The sequence below is a fragment of the Colossoma macropomum genome, unplaced genomic scaffold (genome assembly GCF_904425465.1).
Source record: "Colossoma macropomum unplaced genomic scaffold, Colossoma_macropomum, whole genome shotgun sequence".
Taxonomy (NCBI): domain Eukaryota; kingdom Metazoa; phylum Chordata; class Actinopteri; order Characiformes; family Serrasalmidae; genus Colossoma; species Colossoma macropomum.
The window spans coordinates 15,440,227-15,457,864 of record NW_023494789.1 but is presented as its reverse complement, the minus strand read 5'-3'; the positions used below and the strand labels follow the sequence as shown (position 1 = coordinate 15,457,864).

General features: G+C 39.2%; 1 protein-coding gene across 1 annotated transcript in view; it reads right to left on the bottom strand.

The window, feature by feature from the left end:
• pde4ba (phosphodiesterase 4B, cAMP-specific a) overlaps positions 1–17,638 on the bottom strand; it is a 90,451-nt gene that overhangs the window by 59,829 nt on the left and 12,984 nt on the right. The window contains exons 2-5 of the mRNA XM_036570256.1: positions 13,011–13,205; positions 8,909–8,945; positions 8,700–8,770; positions 7,732–7,781 (exon numbers count right to left, since the gene is read on the bottom strand). Of these exons, the coding sequence (XP_036426149.1) occupies positions 7,732–7,781; positions 8,700–8,770; positions 8,909–8,945; positions 13,011–13,205 (353 nt within the window). The remainder of the gene's footprint in view (positions 1–7,731; positions 7,782–8,699; positions 8,771–8,908; positions 8,946–13,010; positions 13,206–17,638) is intronic.

Here is a 17,638-nt window from a genome sequence, read left to right as displayed (position 1 = left end):
GAAAGCTAGGAGGCCAAAGGCCAGCACATACTTCCTCCAAGACACATGAAACCCTATCGCACCTTTTTAACTTGCCACTAAAGCAAGAGCAGGAACATTAACTGCCAAAGATGTTAGGTCAGCTAACAGACCCCAAAAACTTTTTTTACAAGGATTCTACAGGGGTGCTGAAACATATAAGGGGGTGCTGTAATTACGACTGTTGCAGTGCCATTATGTGAAGTTGGGGGGTGGTAACAGTCACTGACCCACAGTCTAGCTCAGGGAAACACACGGCACTTTAACTGTCCTGTTGCGGCTCCACAGCAGAATTAGATTTTTAGGTAAAAATAAAATAATCCTCCTTTGCAGTAAAATAAAGCTCTGCTGATTGTTCTAATGCAGTTCTGACAACACTGGAGTTATATGTATAACTGCTTATTCACCAACCTTTAAGACTGAACACTGGCACACAGACTGCTGGTCACCATAGCGATGCAGGCAACAATCTCACCTAGCTAGTAGCTAATGCTAACCATACACTAGAAGACTTTGAAAAGGCCAGCATAACGAAAAGGCACAGAGAAAGATTTAAGACAAACTTCGATAATTTGGAGACGAATGGACTTATTTGCATTTATAAGCACTCAACCGGTTTTGGAAACAAGAAATATCAACTTCTGTGGAAACTTATCCTGCCAGAGATGTGAGAAAAGTGGCTACTGAGAAGCTACAGCTTGAAGCAGAACAGCATAAGTCTGCGTGTTTGTTTTTAAATTTTTTGGCCTATACTAGTACAGTAGCACATACTGGGACATATTTACGGCCAAAACAGTAAAATGGACATAAAATGTTGTGGTTTTGATTTTTGTTGAAAGGACAAAATGGCTGTTCTTAACATTCGGGTTAATGCTGAAATCAGTGCAGAGAAGATTCCATATTAGGTTTCAATATTTGAGCACACATAAGACGTGTTTTCATTTGCATTTTATTGGACTTTACACCTACTCTGTTATGTGTAGACCAATCAAACGTTTTCTTTAGTTTGACAGGTGTGAACACTCCGAGTGTACTTGTGTGTGCGATGAACCACGGCCCATAAAAAATCATGTCTCTCTTCACAGCTGGTGGGACTGCTTTTTTACAATGGTCCCATTCAAATGAGGGAAATCAACATCAGGACACACTTTCCTCTGTGCACGTCAAAGCTGCATGACCAGCCTGTTTAACATCTGAGTCTTTACAGAGGCTCGTATTGTTCTTGCAGCACGAGCTGCCGCTAATAACGGCAAATGAGCAATAACGAAACTTTTTTTGTCACATAGACCACAAAACTTATTTTTGATGGCCAGATATCATTGACCTGTTCTAGTTGAGTCAAAAGTGATGCATGATTGAACCAACTGAGAACTGAAGTAGAGTGGGTTTCTTTATTACTACGATTGTAGTACATGCACATATTTTTTGTTTTAATTCAAAACAATGAGTGTGATAATACGCTTTATCAAGTATGAGTGATAGATCTGGGTTTTATACCATGATGGGCTAATGAGAGTTAAAACCAATATAGGTCCCTTTCATGGAGCCAAATGGAACATTGTTCAGTGGGTGCTAACAGGCACCATGAGTAAACCACCTTACTACTCATCCTATGACCCATCCTACTCTCTTGGATGCCCAACCACAGATGTGGACTGCACTATTTTGACCAAAATTATATATATTTATTGAATCAGCTGAATTATCCATACTCCTACAGATGCACACCTGGAACATCTATGATTGGTTCAGATACTCACAGCCCACAATAAACAATTCAGACATTGGTTAGCAGGCTCATTTGCATATTTCAACCTCATGATATCTGTACTGCAAATGGCAATTTTATGATAATGACTGACGAGTGGTATATTGTGCAGTTCTAGTGACTACAGAGGGCTATAGTACCCAAATCGCCCTCTAGAGAGAGAGCAAGGCCAATAATATTCTCTTTGACACCCGGCCATGGATGGCTGTGGGATTGCCAGTGATCACACTTGAGTCCTCCCAACTATTTCAATTTCTTTTTTATTCAAAATTGTGAGACCTGCCAATCTTATCTTACTCACTCACAAAATATTCATGGAACAGTAGGCTAAACTTCTGCTACAGCAGGGCCAAAAACATCCCCTCCTCCGCTTCAGAATCTGACAGGTCTTACATTTCAAGTCCTACGCTTTGAGAAATGACTGATTGCTTAAACTAAACCATACAATGTTAAACATGCCACATCTGAATACATGTCATGTTTCATTATTGCTGGTGTTCTAAACTAGCACTGTAGTAAACTGAAACTGGTGCACAGTGCAGTGTGGTAAGCAGCGCTGCTACCAGATGCACTTTCACTTAAAGCAGAGTGCATGCCAACAGTAATAAAAACTTAAATAAATAAATAAAACTGAATGGGCCGCCAGACTGGCGGAGTCATGCACACTGGGTTCATCGGAGACATGCACACTGCTAGATTGATCAGGCCTCACTGCCTTCAGGAAGTGAATATCTGTCCACCTGGGCTGAGAGGAAGTCAACAAAAGCCACATGCGAACAGACTGACGTCAAACATAAACCACCGCACCTGACAGGAACACCTCCTACTGACAATACACCTCTCTCTCTCTCTCTCTCTTTCTCTGTCTCTCATCAGTCTTTGTCTATTTGAATTTGAATTTCTCTTCAAATTTTAATACTTACGTACTTCTAAGTGTTATATCTACCCATCCATCTATCTATCTATCTATCTATCTATATATATATATATATATATATATATATATAAACCATCCTTATTCATTGGCCTAAGACATTTGGTGGAGAACCAAAACTCACCCAGTACAGAGGAATTTTCTACTTGCCCCAGATGTAGTCAATCAGCCAAGACATGTTTGGTCTCCAAATTTAGCTTCTTTAGTTTAGGACTTGAGTTACAAAGCTAATGTTGCTAACAAACACCAGACATCAATAGCCACCCAAATTTTTTCCATAAATACATTCCTAAAACTGTGTGTACCTGAACAGAGCCATTTTAGACAGCAGGTGCTGAATTCTCACCCAACTTCCCTTCACGTTCATGCGTGTGACACTGACATTCAGACTTTAGATTACACTTGTGATTTCCATTGTTCTGTTTATAAACATATATCTTCAGTTTGAAAATTCTAGTTTAACCCATAATCTAGATCCTTTGCACAACAATGCAAACTGGCGAGTTATTCTTAGGTTACAGACGTGTGTAGTAAAACTTTGCACCCACCAGTGGGTCCTGGCCATTTAAGGGGTTTACAGCATTCATAAAAGGAAACAACAAAATTCACAGAAGTAATCTGTTGGGTCTACATGCCCAAACCACACTGAAAAGTCTGCGCAACCTTAAAGCAGCATGATGTGAGAATTGGTATTTTTTGCTCTTGGGCTCCCCCTACAGTTATGTATTGTATTTCACTGTAACACCACAGTCGTAAATACAAATCACGCTTTCAGCGCCCCTCATGGACAGCTATGCCCACTCATTTGTTGATGAGCTGAAGGATACAGAATCCGACTTCCCTTCACATGCACATGCATCTCGCATGCATATGGACGCTCCAGATTACAAATGCGATTTTGGTTGCTTCTATGTGCAAATAACCGAAATCGTCAGTGTAATCTGTAACATCCATATGTCTGCATGATGCGTGTGCACACAAAGTAGATTTGGAATTCAGCACAACACCAGCAAAGACAATGCCAGAAGAGAAAGAACCATGTCAAGTTACAAGGTAGAGTAATGTTACGGGATTTTTTTAGATTGTGAGAGTGTGAGATTGACAAAGACTGGCCAAAGTTTTTGGCGTGAGATGAATTTATTTCTTTGCATACTAGCCTGAAACAGGACTGGGTTAGATGACTTTTGGCATCCAGAAAAGCTACAAAACTCTGTGAGAGAGGGATGACACAGGTAAGGTTACAACCTACGTTGCATTCTTTGCATAACTTTGACAGGGATGCACACCCTGCTGTCAAATTCTCTTTGTTTTCCTGTTAGCCGTGAGACTGCCTCTTATGTCTTTTATCTCTTGCCAACAAGTAAAAGCCAGTGCCATGAAGTGTTACATACTTCTCGTGAGAGATCTCCTCCAAAGTCTCATAGCACTATAACAGGTGTTCTGGGCCCAAGGTGGCAATGACAGAGATGCTATTCTCACTATTATTAGTCAGTGTACCACCAAAGTGATTTTGAAGCTGTTATTTTAAGGTAAAATTGTTACATACTGTTGCTGAAGACCAGGAAGCAGTTTGAGTGGGTTCAGAGAAGTGTCGTGGACGTATTTATGAAAAAAGAGGAATGCTGGCCTTGTAGCGTTAAACTAAAGACGCAACATTTGACAACAAACCATGTCTTGCCTGATTGATTACATCCGGGTTAAGTGGAAAACTGCACACTTGATTTTTTTATTATGACAGTCTCTTGAACATGATTTGAGCGTAAAATCAGTTCTCCACTCTGTAAATGGAGACTGATTATAAGGGAAATATTTTTGAACTTAAACATGTCACACTTTGTTTACAATAAAACAAATGACTGGTAGCTAAGCCTTTCTTAAGAAAATCCCCAAAAAACATTTGTAAAAAGTCTAGCACATTTTGTGGATAAACACTTGATCCCTGTAAACTGCTATATAACGTGAAACAGAAACACCAATATTTCTCAAGTGCTGTTCCTTCCCTTCCAGCATTACCTCATTTTACCAAACTCAGCCAAGGATTTCACAATTACTACAGCATTCTCTCCATTTCAAAGAAATGCTCCAGTTTCTCTGTAGCGCCCTGGCTTCCACTGGTGCTGAAATCTCCATAATGGATTGTTTTCTGATGCCACATTCACAGCCTCCCTCAAGGCCAAAGTGGGGAATTTTGTGGAATTTTCCCAGCAGTTATCACAAAATAATGGCCTCCCAGTCATACAGCAAAGCTCCGTCATGGTATTGTGTAGTCTGTTTTGCAGGTGTGTGTGTCTGTGTGTGTGTGTGAGTATGTGTGTGTGTGTGTTTGTGTGTATGCAGATGTACAGTATTGTGCAAAAGTCAGAGACCACTCTTAATTTATATAATTTCCAGTTAAACTGGCCATGAGTTATCCATTTTTCAGAGTCAGGAAAGAAGCAGAAAACATATTTAACAGAAAATTAAACAACTAAATATAATATCACAGTGTTTCACACCTCCAAAGTTCAGTCTTAGAAGTTGGTTGCATTTTCTGCTTCTCACAATCCAACTAATCCCAAACACATTCAGTGATTTTGAGGTCTGGACTCTGGTGTGGTCAGTTCATTGTTCTAAGAACACCAGCAGCTTCTATGTTTGATTTGCAGATTTTCTTTTTTTGTCTGTTTCCTTTTTCTCAGTAACAGCTTCTTGTCAGCTACTCAGTGCTGAGTTGTCTTCTCACAGTGGAAAGATGGACAGAAACACCTGTGGATTTTTTTTTATCTCAAGCAAGAGTGGAGCTTGATTTTCTCCTCTCTCTCAAAGATGAAATCTTTATGTACTGTTTATCTGATGGTGACAGTTTTGGTAGACTCCCATCTTTTAATAATTTTTTTAAATTCCAGTTTTGCAGTCTCCAATTTTTTCACTTATTTTTGCTTCTTTATGACAGTAGACTATTTTACATTCACTATCCTGTAATGTATTAATCTAACAGAATAACTCCAACTTAATGGTCATTTTGACTGGAAATGAAAAAAAAATGTTGCTGTCCAAAAAATGTATCTCCATTTTTCGATTTTATTTTTTTTATATAATTTAAACTGTAACTGTCCTTCACACTGTGCAAAAACATTCACAATGAACGGACCAATAAAGTTTTTTTCTCTAACACACAATGAAGTGTCGTCTCTGACTTTTGCACAATACTGTATTCAGTGTCAGTCTGTGTTTATGAGAAGTGTGGGTCCACCATTCCCTGTAGTCTTCTATAGACCATTTACAGTAACTGCAATGACATCAGAAGTGGGTATTATAAGAAGTGCGTGTACACACATGCACCAGCATGACCATTCTCCATCTTCCTGTCCTTCCACAGCTCATATACAATAAGTAGACTCAACAACATCAGATATGGGCAATATAGTTTGTGCTGAGTGTGTGTGTATATGTGTGTGTATACGCATGAGCATGGGGGCAATGAGTGCCTGCCGTTTCCTGTGGGCTTCCATAGGCCCTATACTAGATTCAACAATGGATAGTGTGGTGTATGTGTGCATACACACGTATTGCCAGGGCAATCACCAGAGGCCAGTGAGGAGATGAATGATGATGAACGAGAGGTGCTACGAACAGTGTGGGCAGTCACGTAGTATAGCATAACATGGGGTAGGAGAGGGTAGCTCTAGACCTCCAAGGCCATGGCAGTGCAGGGCTTAATGACAGGCTGACTTAACATTGAGAAACTTCCAGGGAACTTCTATGAAACTAAGTTTCACTTGCGGTTCATAATGCAGAACCTCCTGCAATTCATTTGAAACTGGTTTGATACTCTGGTAACAACAGCAGCTGCCTCAACATCGTAAAACAACACTGATGACGTACCAAAATGCTGATAGCCCTCTAAAGGCGTCCAACAATAGCATTTCAACTCAGATTTACCATCAAGGTCAAGAAAATAAAAAATATATTTTACATGTTATGCGTTATATAAAAAATAAGTCATTTTTCATTTTATCAATAACCTGTGCCATGGCAAATGCTCTTTAACATGACAGCTGTTTGAGCCAGCGCTGAACATCTGCTTGAGCCAGCATTTTTTCTACTTTGTTAGTTCGAAATCTATATATGTATGTGTGTGTGTATACAGTGGAGTCCAAAAGTCTAAGACCACACTGAAATTAATATTTTTTCTTATTAATAAAAATTAATAAAATTTATGCCCTGCTAGATCTGCCACGGTTAACTGTAAGTGCTATTATTGTGAATTGGAAATGTCTAGGAGCAACAACAGCTCAGCTATGATTCAGCAGACCACACAAACTCACAGAGCAGGACCGCTGTGTGTTGAAGTGAGCACCATGTAAAAATCACCTGTCCTCTGTTGCACCCCTCTAATGAACCCACATGCCTTATGGTCACTTCAGTATCTATATAGTGTGCGGATGTGTAGGAGCGCACACTGATTTCCACTGAACTGAATGTCTGAGTGAAATTAAAACCATCCATCCAGAGTACTTCAGTTCATAGTGTTCTCAGAATTGTTGAGTTTGTTCTACTGAACTGTGTGAAGTGGCTTAACTTTCTGGTAATAAACACAAAACTCACTTCTCAAGACTTATTCCAACCCAGTAGAAAACTCACAGAAAACTCTCTAACTCACTGCAGAGTTCCAAATTGCCTCTGGAAGCAATATCAGTACAAGAACTGTAAGTTAGGAGGTTCATGAAATGGGTTTCCTTAGCCAAGCAGCTGCACACAAGCCTAAGATCACTATTCGCAATGCCAAGAGGTGGCTGGAGTGGTGTAAAGCATGTCGCTACTGGACTCTGGAGCAGTGGAAACGTGTCCCCTGGAAAGATCAACCAGGATTCAACTGGCAGTCTGATAAATCTGGGTTTGGTGGCGGCCAGGAGAATGCTACCTACCAGAATGCATGGTGCTAGTAAAGTTTAGTGGAGAACAGATAATAGTCTGGGCTTTCAGAAAAAGGTTGTATGGATTTGTATATAAATATAAATTGCTGGCTTACCAGAGAGGCAGACTCTGGTGATGGGGGGCTGGGTGGTCGCAGGTGATCTCCTAAATGGAGAGAAGGTAAAGGATGCACAATTGTAGTGGGCTCCAATACAGCACACATTTTGCAGGACAAAAATCTGCCATGTTTGAAAGCAACAGTGAAAGTGTGAGCGAGCGTGAGAGTGTATTTAATGTGACTAGAAACTGACACACTAAAGTTTCTTTCAAATTCATAATGACAATGTTAACCTCAAAAAATATATATAAAAAAATATATAGCAAATATCAGCCCAATGCAGAGTTTATATGAATCCAATATAGTACATCATTATCTGCATTTGAATATTGCACAGCATGCTTGTGCACTACATCATAGACTTGATTTGCTATTCCCTTCAACATTTTTGGACAATGCTGCTCTCAGGGTATTCCAATGTTTCCAGAGAGAGACGCCAGAGGCAGAGCTTGATTCGATCTCCATCTGGGCCAGTCTGGCCTGGACGGGCTTGAACAGAACCTAACAAAGGCCTTTAACAGAGCATCCTAATTGGTTTGACGTAGCTTGTGGTAATTCAAAGGAAAAATCAGCCCTCTGCTCAATAAAAGAGAGGAACCACCTTTTCTGCCTTGCCAGGTGGAAAAATGTGTCACTGAGGGGCATCGAAGGACACATGGAAAGTCCTAAGCAGGCAAATGCATTTTGGCTAACATTTAAGGTTTTTAACTGGTGAAGCGCTAAGTGGGAAATGGGCTGAGGAAAATGTCAGACTGTCTGTTGACTATGGCTGGCTGCAGCTCTAGCATTTGTCTATACTGCCCTCTTGTGGTGCAATGAAGAAACAACTGCTATTAGATGTTCAACAGATGGAAGACACATAAAAATAAGGAATAATTCCTGAAAAATTGCCCACTTTTCAGTTTGAATGTATTTTAACAGTTCAATATTACTGAATATGTTAAATGATAAGCCAAAAAACATACTTGTTTGAGGTGCACTGTACATTAGTGAGGACTGTGAAATTGTTTCTCACACTTCGAAGGCTGGCAAGAACCTGGACAGAAACAAAGAGAGTGACTGATAGCACTGTAATGTTTGATGAGAGCAAATTAAACAGTTACACAAGGAAGTGACCCATTCATTGCTGAGTAATCACTCTAGTGATGTTAAAGTGACATAAGATGACATTTACCTGAGCAAAAGGTGTGACGATTAGGTCATCCCCATGCCTGCAAATGAAACAGGATATGGCGTTATCCTCAATTTTGAGCTAGCTTTGCTAAAAACAAAACCACATTATGCAACAGTAATGATATCACATATGATGTCAGTCCTGAGGGTTGACAAATGACAGTGGACTCATTGTCAAAGAATGGCCCAAAACAGGGTGTCAATGACCGAGAACTCTAAATGGCATAAAAATGGGTTACAGAGAACAATCCGCCACAGTTCCTGGGGTCCAAAAGCAATTTGGCTAATAAGACTTCAGTGGGAAATGTGCTGTTACATAATAGCAGTCTGTCAGCGCCAGCAGGGGCCATCAGAGGAAATCAGGCCACATTGAGACAGGCTCGGGCGTGCAAGGCCTTACTTACCCTCACTCAGCACCACACTCAACTGCCAATCAAGCCTTTTTGAGGCTAATTTTGTTTTACAAACTCTACAGAAAAATGCTCATTCCTGTTAAAATGCTGATTACAAGGGCTGTCATGTACAGTACCAGTCGAAAAGTTTGGACACACCTTACTGAATGCATGTTTTTCATAATCTTGAATGCACTTGCGTCTAATGCCTTAAGCTTTAAAGCTTGAAATGGGTTTCTAAGGCACATATAAAGTGCCTTACAAACAGGGAAGTTGAAGAAGTAAATGTAAGCAATGCAGAGAGCAGCCTGATTGGAGTGGTGTCATTGATCTTGACACCATATCTTTTTCATTTGGTTCAGTTGTACAAATTATATATTGGTCAGGCATTCTGCAGGACATGAGCGCTCTGCTACTCTCACATTTGCCACCACTCGAGCAAAAAACTCCTTCTTTGCATGAAAACAGCACAAACCAATAAAGACACTTAATGTCTATATGTATCACTGTCATAGCAATAATAATAAACCTTACTTGATATCTGTTTTATGATTGGTTCGTCAATTTAAATGTAACCAATCAGGTCACTGATGCAATATGTTCTATCACCAATGGGGCAAAATGAAGGGCACTGCTTCACTATTATTTTATTACTCGTCTGCCATTGTTTGCAGTAGCTCATGCAGAAAGAAAGACATGAGCGTCTGTGAAGAGTCAGCCATTGAAACTAGCCGATTATGTGGACAGTGCAGCACTGACCAGCTGCTAAAACATGTGAATCTGATGTGAATTCCCTCTTTTGGTGTGGACTATCACAAAATTGCATTCCTACCAGCAGCGAAATGAACCAGGATTTATTTGGAAGTGACTTGAGGCCCTTGATTTTTGTTGAACCGTGGCCCATTCGTTTAGTGCGCACCTGAGGTGAAGTGTTTACACCGGACAAAACGGACTGAGCTATTGAAAAAGTTGATATGCCTACCAAACGTGGTAGGTGTGAAAGCACCCTAAGACACATGTAAATAGCTAAGTGAATGTATTTCCAAAATAAATTACACATTTTTGAAATGAGCCCGAAGTAAGTAGCTTTTGTTCTCAGCATATATGGCACTTCTTCAGTGCTGTTGGAAAAACATCCCTAGTTACTCCTCATAAAGCTGCTTGAGAGAAAGCCAAGTGTGTGTAAAGCTGCACCCGGGAAAAGAGGGGCTAGTTGCAGAATCTAAAACACTCACTAAATTAAACATCCAAATCCAATTGGACAGTTCAGCATCACAACCGATTAACGCATATTTTAATGTGTCAGTATTGGCTATATTTGTCTGATAATTTGTTAAAGGCAAATTCCACCAGCTTTTCAAACGTTTTCCATAATTCAGTAATCTAGATGTAAACAGCCATTTCGAATGGCTTGATGTGAAATGGTTCACTGTAGAGAAACAGATTTCTTCACAGTAGTGTGATCAGAACAAGGGGTCACGATGTCTACAACACAAATTAAACCATTTTATTTACTATCCGAAACCACCCATGAATCTGCATATGTCTTCTGAGTTCTTACATGTAATGTTGATGGTGAAATAGTGGTGAATCTAAAAAAAAGTTTTCTTTGGGGACCATTTTGCCATATAGCACCCTGCACGTTCCTTTTCACCCTGAATTGATTTTAAAAAATACATTTTAGGCAAAAACCTTCTCACAATTGTTATAAAACATTGTATCAGGACTCAAGCAGCATATTCATAACAATTTCATGAAATCACCTTCTATGAGGGAGCTTTCAGAGGCATTAAACTCTTGGGATGTCTGGTTCCTATCACCACCACTGTGAAAAATTCTGACTCAGTACAATTTAGAACAGAGCATTTCACATCAAACCACTCTAAACGACTTTGTTTATATCTTAACCATTTAATTACTCAGAAAGGTTGCAAAATGGGTGGATTTCTCTTTTTCCCTTGACATCAAACACTGTCATGCCAATTACTGGTAATGGAAACATGACACTGTTACATTACTGAACAAAATGCGTCTTGTCAACTCATGATGACAGAAGACTTCTGCCATGACATGTTTATTGCATGGTTACATCAATGTTATGCAGCAGGGCTCAAGAAATGTGTTACCAAAGCTTTTTTAAGGATGCAACAGTGGTTCTTCTATGGTATTGCACAAAAAAAAATTTAGGAACTTTATATATGAGTAAAAATTATAACTCCATGAATGGTCATTTAAAAAGATCAAAACACATCAGTCCATTGTGTGTCACACTACACACATTCTAAAAATTCACTGATTTTATAGTAGCACTAACTTTCATGATCGTGAATTGTGCTCAGTATCAAAGAACTCGGATTGGATTGGCGGGTAAATCCCTACTCTGCATATTTTAATGTGCTATTTCAGCACATTAGCACATGAGCAGGCGTTTTCATACTGGTAATGTATACACAGTGCTGTGAATAATTATTTGCCACCTCCTGATTTGCTCTATTTTTTGCATATTTGTCACACTAAATAGTTTCAGATCCTCATACAAAATGTAACATGAGACAAGGAGAACAAAAGGAAACCGTTTTTAGATGATTGCTTCATTTTCTGAAGTAAAAACGTTTTGTAATGCCTATATCACCCATGTGAAAAAGTAATTGCCCCATAAACTTAACTGGTTTTGCCATTTTTAGGAGCAGCGACTGGAACCAAACGCTTTCTATAACTGGAGATCAGGAAATTTTGGCGCACTCTTTTCTGCAGAACTGCTTTAATTAAGCCACACTGGGCTTTCGGGGTGGCACAGTCATCTCACAGCAAGAAGGGCCTGGGTTTGATTCCCCGGCAGGGTGACCAGGGTCCTTTCTGTATGGTGTTTACCTGTTCTCCCCGTGTCTGTGTGGGCTTTCTCCCACGGTCCAAGTCAGGCCAATTTGGACATGCTAAATTGCCCCTAGGTGTGAGTGGAGTGTGTGTGTGATTGTATACGTCTGTGTGTCTGCCCTGCAATGGACTGGCAACCTGTCCAGGCTCCAGCGACCCAGGGGGACAATCGGCTTTAGATTGTGTGTGTGTGGACGGCTTTCAAGCATGTCAAGTCAGGAGTCTGAGTAGGCCGATCCAAAGCCTCAATTTTGTGTTTTGTGAGCTTTTCAGAGGTGGACTTGCTTCTGTGCTTCAGATCATTTTCTTGCTTGCCCAGGCCCTGAAGTAAAAAAGCATCCCCACAGCATCACACTACCACCATCATGTTAGACTGTTGGTATGATGTTCTCATTGTGGAATGTGGTGTTAGCCTTTAGCCAGATGTAATGAGACCCCTGTCTTGGGACCTCAGTGTGGTTCACCGGAATCCCAGAACTTTAGAAATGGCTTTGTATGCCTTTTTAGACTGATACTTTCTTTCTAAACTCTTTTGGAAGTTCTTTTGGTCATGGCACGCTACTTGTTGAGACTGTTTAGCCTACTTCACATTACTGGAAAGATTCCATTTAAGTCATGTTAAGATTCAACAGGGCTGTCAGTAGGACAGTCACTAAATTTGGTTAACTGGTTTATTGAGTAACTAGGGACAATTACATTTTCATGATCATGTTAAAACTGTATTTTGTGTTTGCTCAGGTTGTCTTTGTCTTAGGAAATTTTACAATCTGAAACAATTAAACACAGCACTGTGTGTAACCTGTGGAAGTGCATTACGTAGTGTGACAGATGACTCACAGCTCTGAGGCAATGGAGGAGTTGCGGGACATGGATTTGGGCGACAGGTCATAGTCGCTGTCGGAGCGGTAGAGGAAGGACTCTCGTCGCTGGTTATGGCCGGGGAAGTTGGTGTGCAGGACCAGGCCGGAGCCGGGGGAGGCCTGGGGGTCCAGCGGACTGCAGCCTGCCGATGGCCCATTCTCCACATCAAAACTGCAACCACAAACACAACCAAACATCAGTATTAGAAGACAGGAAAAAGCCCCACTTTCTCTGCTGTGCACTTTATCTGCTGTGCTTTATCTGCTGTGCAGTTATGACAAACATTTACAAAATGAATACTCAAAGCAGCAGAAGCAACAGAGCATCCACTTCAGAGTTTACACAACCAATTCAGTCAAGTATACACACTTTCTGAGACTTTCCATGGGCTCATTTGGTTAAATGACAGCTGCTTTAAATCACTGTTCTGAATAGTAGTTGTATGAGGACAGCTATGAAGATATGCAAATCGTCTGTGTCATAACAAAACCTTTGAGTTTCTTTTTTTTTGTTAAACCACTTGGAAACACCAGCTGTCCTTTAATTGTGTGAACATTTCATGAAGAATGAACCAATATAAAGATTTTGTTGACAGTGATAGATACCAGGTATACAAGGTATTGGTACTGGGCTGACATCAGCAAAAAATTCTGTAGGACCAAATTAATTTGGTCCATTCATCTTAAGAGATGACAATTAAACATAGCTAATTTTAAAGCTTTGTAATTGTTAAAGAAGACACAATGGTTCGGTATTGGTTAATTGGTAGATAGTTTTGGTATCGGTATCGGAAAAGAATAAGTGATATTGTGCCACTTTTTAGAAAGTGACGATGTGAAGGAAAGCAACAACTATACTGAACCTGAATTAGTGCTGTGGAAGTCCATTTCTTCAACGGTGTCATCTAAATACTGCCAATATTCTGCTGTTAATTTTGTTATGTTTAAAGCAGTGAAACACTTTTGAAACTATTGTTTGTTCCACCAGATGAAGACCATGTGTAATGTTTAATAATACAGATTTTAAGCAAGAACAGTAGCAGGGATGGGCATAGTGGCTGGAAAAAAAACTATGCTGTTCTGCCAATTGTTTAAATTTGACTTGATAGAAAATTACACTATATAACAACACTATTGTGGCAATAATTTCAGACCAAATCTTTATTGCAGGGCAGTGTTCGCGAGGATAAATTACACCTATCCAAGCCCTTTCAGCCCTTAGCAACTGACATAGGCCTACATAAACATTTATAACTCATCCTAAAAATGTGTCACGTCAACTCAACATCTAGGCTGAGAAAACATCCTTTTTGTCTATAAGCCTTAATAAATGTTTGTGTACGTTTATGCCTTTTGCCATGACAAGCTTATGTAGGTCTCATGTAGCCTTATGAACACAGCCCTACAGTGTACAGTGTTCCTGAATTTTTTCACAAAGACTAGTTATTTTAGCTGATTTTTCACATTGAAAACAGCTAAAATAATAATCTGAAGATGTTATGCTGGCTTCACAAAAGTGGCTGTGGTAAGAAAATCTTAAATGTACCGTTTGTCCTAAAGGGGAAATCCACTGATTTTTCAAAGCTGTTACGTAATTCAATGATTAATATGTAACATAGTCATTCAGAGTGGCTAAAGAAACTTACAGAGTCAGAATTGCTCATAGTGGTGGTGATGGGAACCAGACGTCCGAAGAGTTCAATGCCTCTACAGCTGTGTCCATGAAGATTATTATATGAGATGGTTATGAATATGCTGCCTGATGTCTGATATTGTGAAATATTTTTTTTGGCCTAAAAGGTATTTTTTCAAAAGTGTGTCAAAATAGGCAAAACAGTCCCCAAAGATTTTCAGATTTACCACTACTTCACTTACTACTTACTTCATTTTCAACATATAAAAATCCAGGAGACAGGCGTAAGTTCACTGGTGGTTTTGGATAGTAAATAAAATGGCTTTATTTGTGTTGTAGACACAACATTTGGTTGCTATCACCACTGTAAAGAAATCTGAGTCTGTAATTTTCTCTTCAAACCACTCTGAATGATTTTGTTTACATCTCGATGACTGAAATATGCAGAACTTTTGAAAAAAGTTCTTCTTTAAATACGTACTAAGGACAAAAAGAGACAAAATTTTATCTTCAAAAACATCTCTTAAGAACAACTGCAAGTGATATTCTTGAAAAAAGTATGTATTTAATATTTTCTTAACCTTATGACAGTCTCACACTTTTCTGACTTGACAAGGTAAACTGTAACAAATGCGTTACATTAAATATACTTGTCAAAATAAACCAAGCAGGGTTTTTCCTGTTGACTACTTCCTCCCCAGTTACTTCATGTTCTTCATGCTAAACATTTTTCAGTGTTTCAATGGTTTGATTTTATTTTCCCTTCATTTGCTGACCTCGGACGCTGATGTGATTAAACTGAATACCCAATCAAAAGAAATATGGGACAATTTGTGGTAATCTGTAAAATGTTATATGATACTAATAATCTGCATGACACATGACCTACAGTCTATATATGAAAACAATAGGTTCTTATCAAAAATCTTTTGAGTTGCTGCTTGGTGATTTTGATTTCCACAGCTACAGCGTTAATGCAGATTTATGCTTATACTTATAGGGGAATTCCAGTAATTATTCCAACTTTCTGCATAATTCAATTGTTAATATGTAAACAAAGTCATTCAGAGTGGTCTGATGTGAAACGCACAATTCCAGATAAACTTACAGAGTCAGAATTGTTCACAGTGGTGGTGACAGGAAGCAGACGTGTGAAGAATTTGATGTTTATCATGATGGTGAAGTACAAGCAGGGCATAGTACAGCATGACAGTCCCCAAAGAAAACAGTTTTTTGTTGTTGTTGCTTTTTCAGGTTTACCCCTTTTTACCATCATCAACTAAGCAGGTTCACTGGTGGTTTTAGGTTGTAAATAAAATTACTGTATTTGTGTTGTACACATATGTTCCTATCACCACCATGGTAAAGAAATCCAAGTCAATAAGTGTCATCAAACCACTCTAAATGACTTTGTTTACCATTCAATGACTGAATTATGCAGAAATAAAAAAAACAATGTTTTGAATACAAAAATGCAAAGAATGTGACTATAAACAGCTATAAATATTCAGCATTGCTGTAAGATACAAGGCCACGGTTTATGAAGCAAGCCTGTAATGACTCACAATAAAAACATTTTGAAAATATTTATTTGAGAGATAGACAGAAAAGTTCACACAAGTTTATGTAAGAAGACCCCTGAGACCGGGAAGTTTGGGAAAGCCTCAGAGATTCCCAGTGCTAAGGGTGGAAGCAACAAGGCCTCAGGAAGTCCAGGAGAGATGTGCGGCGATGGCCTCAGCCCACTTCAAACGAGACACCAGACGCGGAAACACGTTACGTATTACCCAAACAAACACTTCTCAAAGTTTCCACCACTGGGTCATGCAGTGTGTTTTATTTCGCAGGTGGCTGAGGGGGGAGATAACAGTGGGGAATGAGAAGTCGATGACAGTTCACAGCGTTGGTGGCCTCAGGCCATGGCCTATGACCATCTCACAGCACGTGAGCTCAGATGGGACTCCCTTAAGTCGCAAGCAGCAGCAGTAGCATAAACCACAGAGGAAGAAACAGAAGAAACAGCTGTGTTAGGAGAGGTCAAAGAGCTACTGTCTGACGTGGTTTAATGTTTGCTTTATATTTAAACTCTAAAACTGCAAAAGTCAAGTTCCTCAGTTCCTTCAGTTCCTCCTTCTTATAACTACACAACTGAATAGTTTACAATATTTACACATGATTCATAGTAGTAACTAAACAATTCGTGGTAGTTTATGGATAATTTATAGTAGTCACTGATAATTCATAGGAGTACCTAAATAATACATAGTAGTTACTAAATAATTTTTGGTATTTACTCATACAACCCTGTTTCCAAAAAAGTTGGGACACAATGTAAATAAATGGGCAAAATGTAAATAAAAACAGAATGCAATGACATGCAAATCAATTAAACCCTATATCTAAATGAAAATAGTGCAAAGAAACTGAGAAATTGTATTTTTGTTTTTTTAAATATATGCCAGTTTGACTTTGATGCCAGCAACACGTTTTAAAAAAGTTGGGACAGGGGCAATAAAAGACTGGTAAAGTCATGTAATGCTAAAAAACCACTTGGAGGAACATCTCACAACTAATTAGGTTAATTCTGACAGGTCAGTAACATGATTGGGTATAAAAAGAGCATCCAAGAGAGGCTGAGTCTTTCAGAAGTAAAGATGGGGAGGACTTCACCAGTCTGCGAAAGACGGCATGGGAACATAGTGCAACAATTCAAGAATAACATAAAATAGCAAAGAACTTGGTGATTTTATCATCTATAGGACATAATATCATTAAAAGATTCAGAGAAACCAGAGAAATCTCTGTATGCAAGGGAGAAGGCTGAAAACCAATTAGTAGTTACTAAATAACTCATAGCACTTACTAGTATTTACTGCATTATTTACAGTACTGACTAAATAATTCAGAATATTTACTGGATTATTCACTGTAGTTACTGATAATTCACTGTAGTTACTAAATAATTAATGATA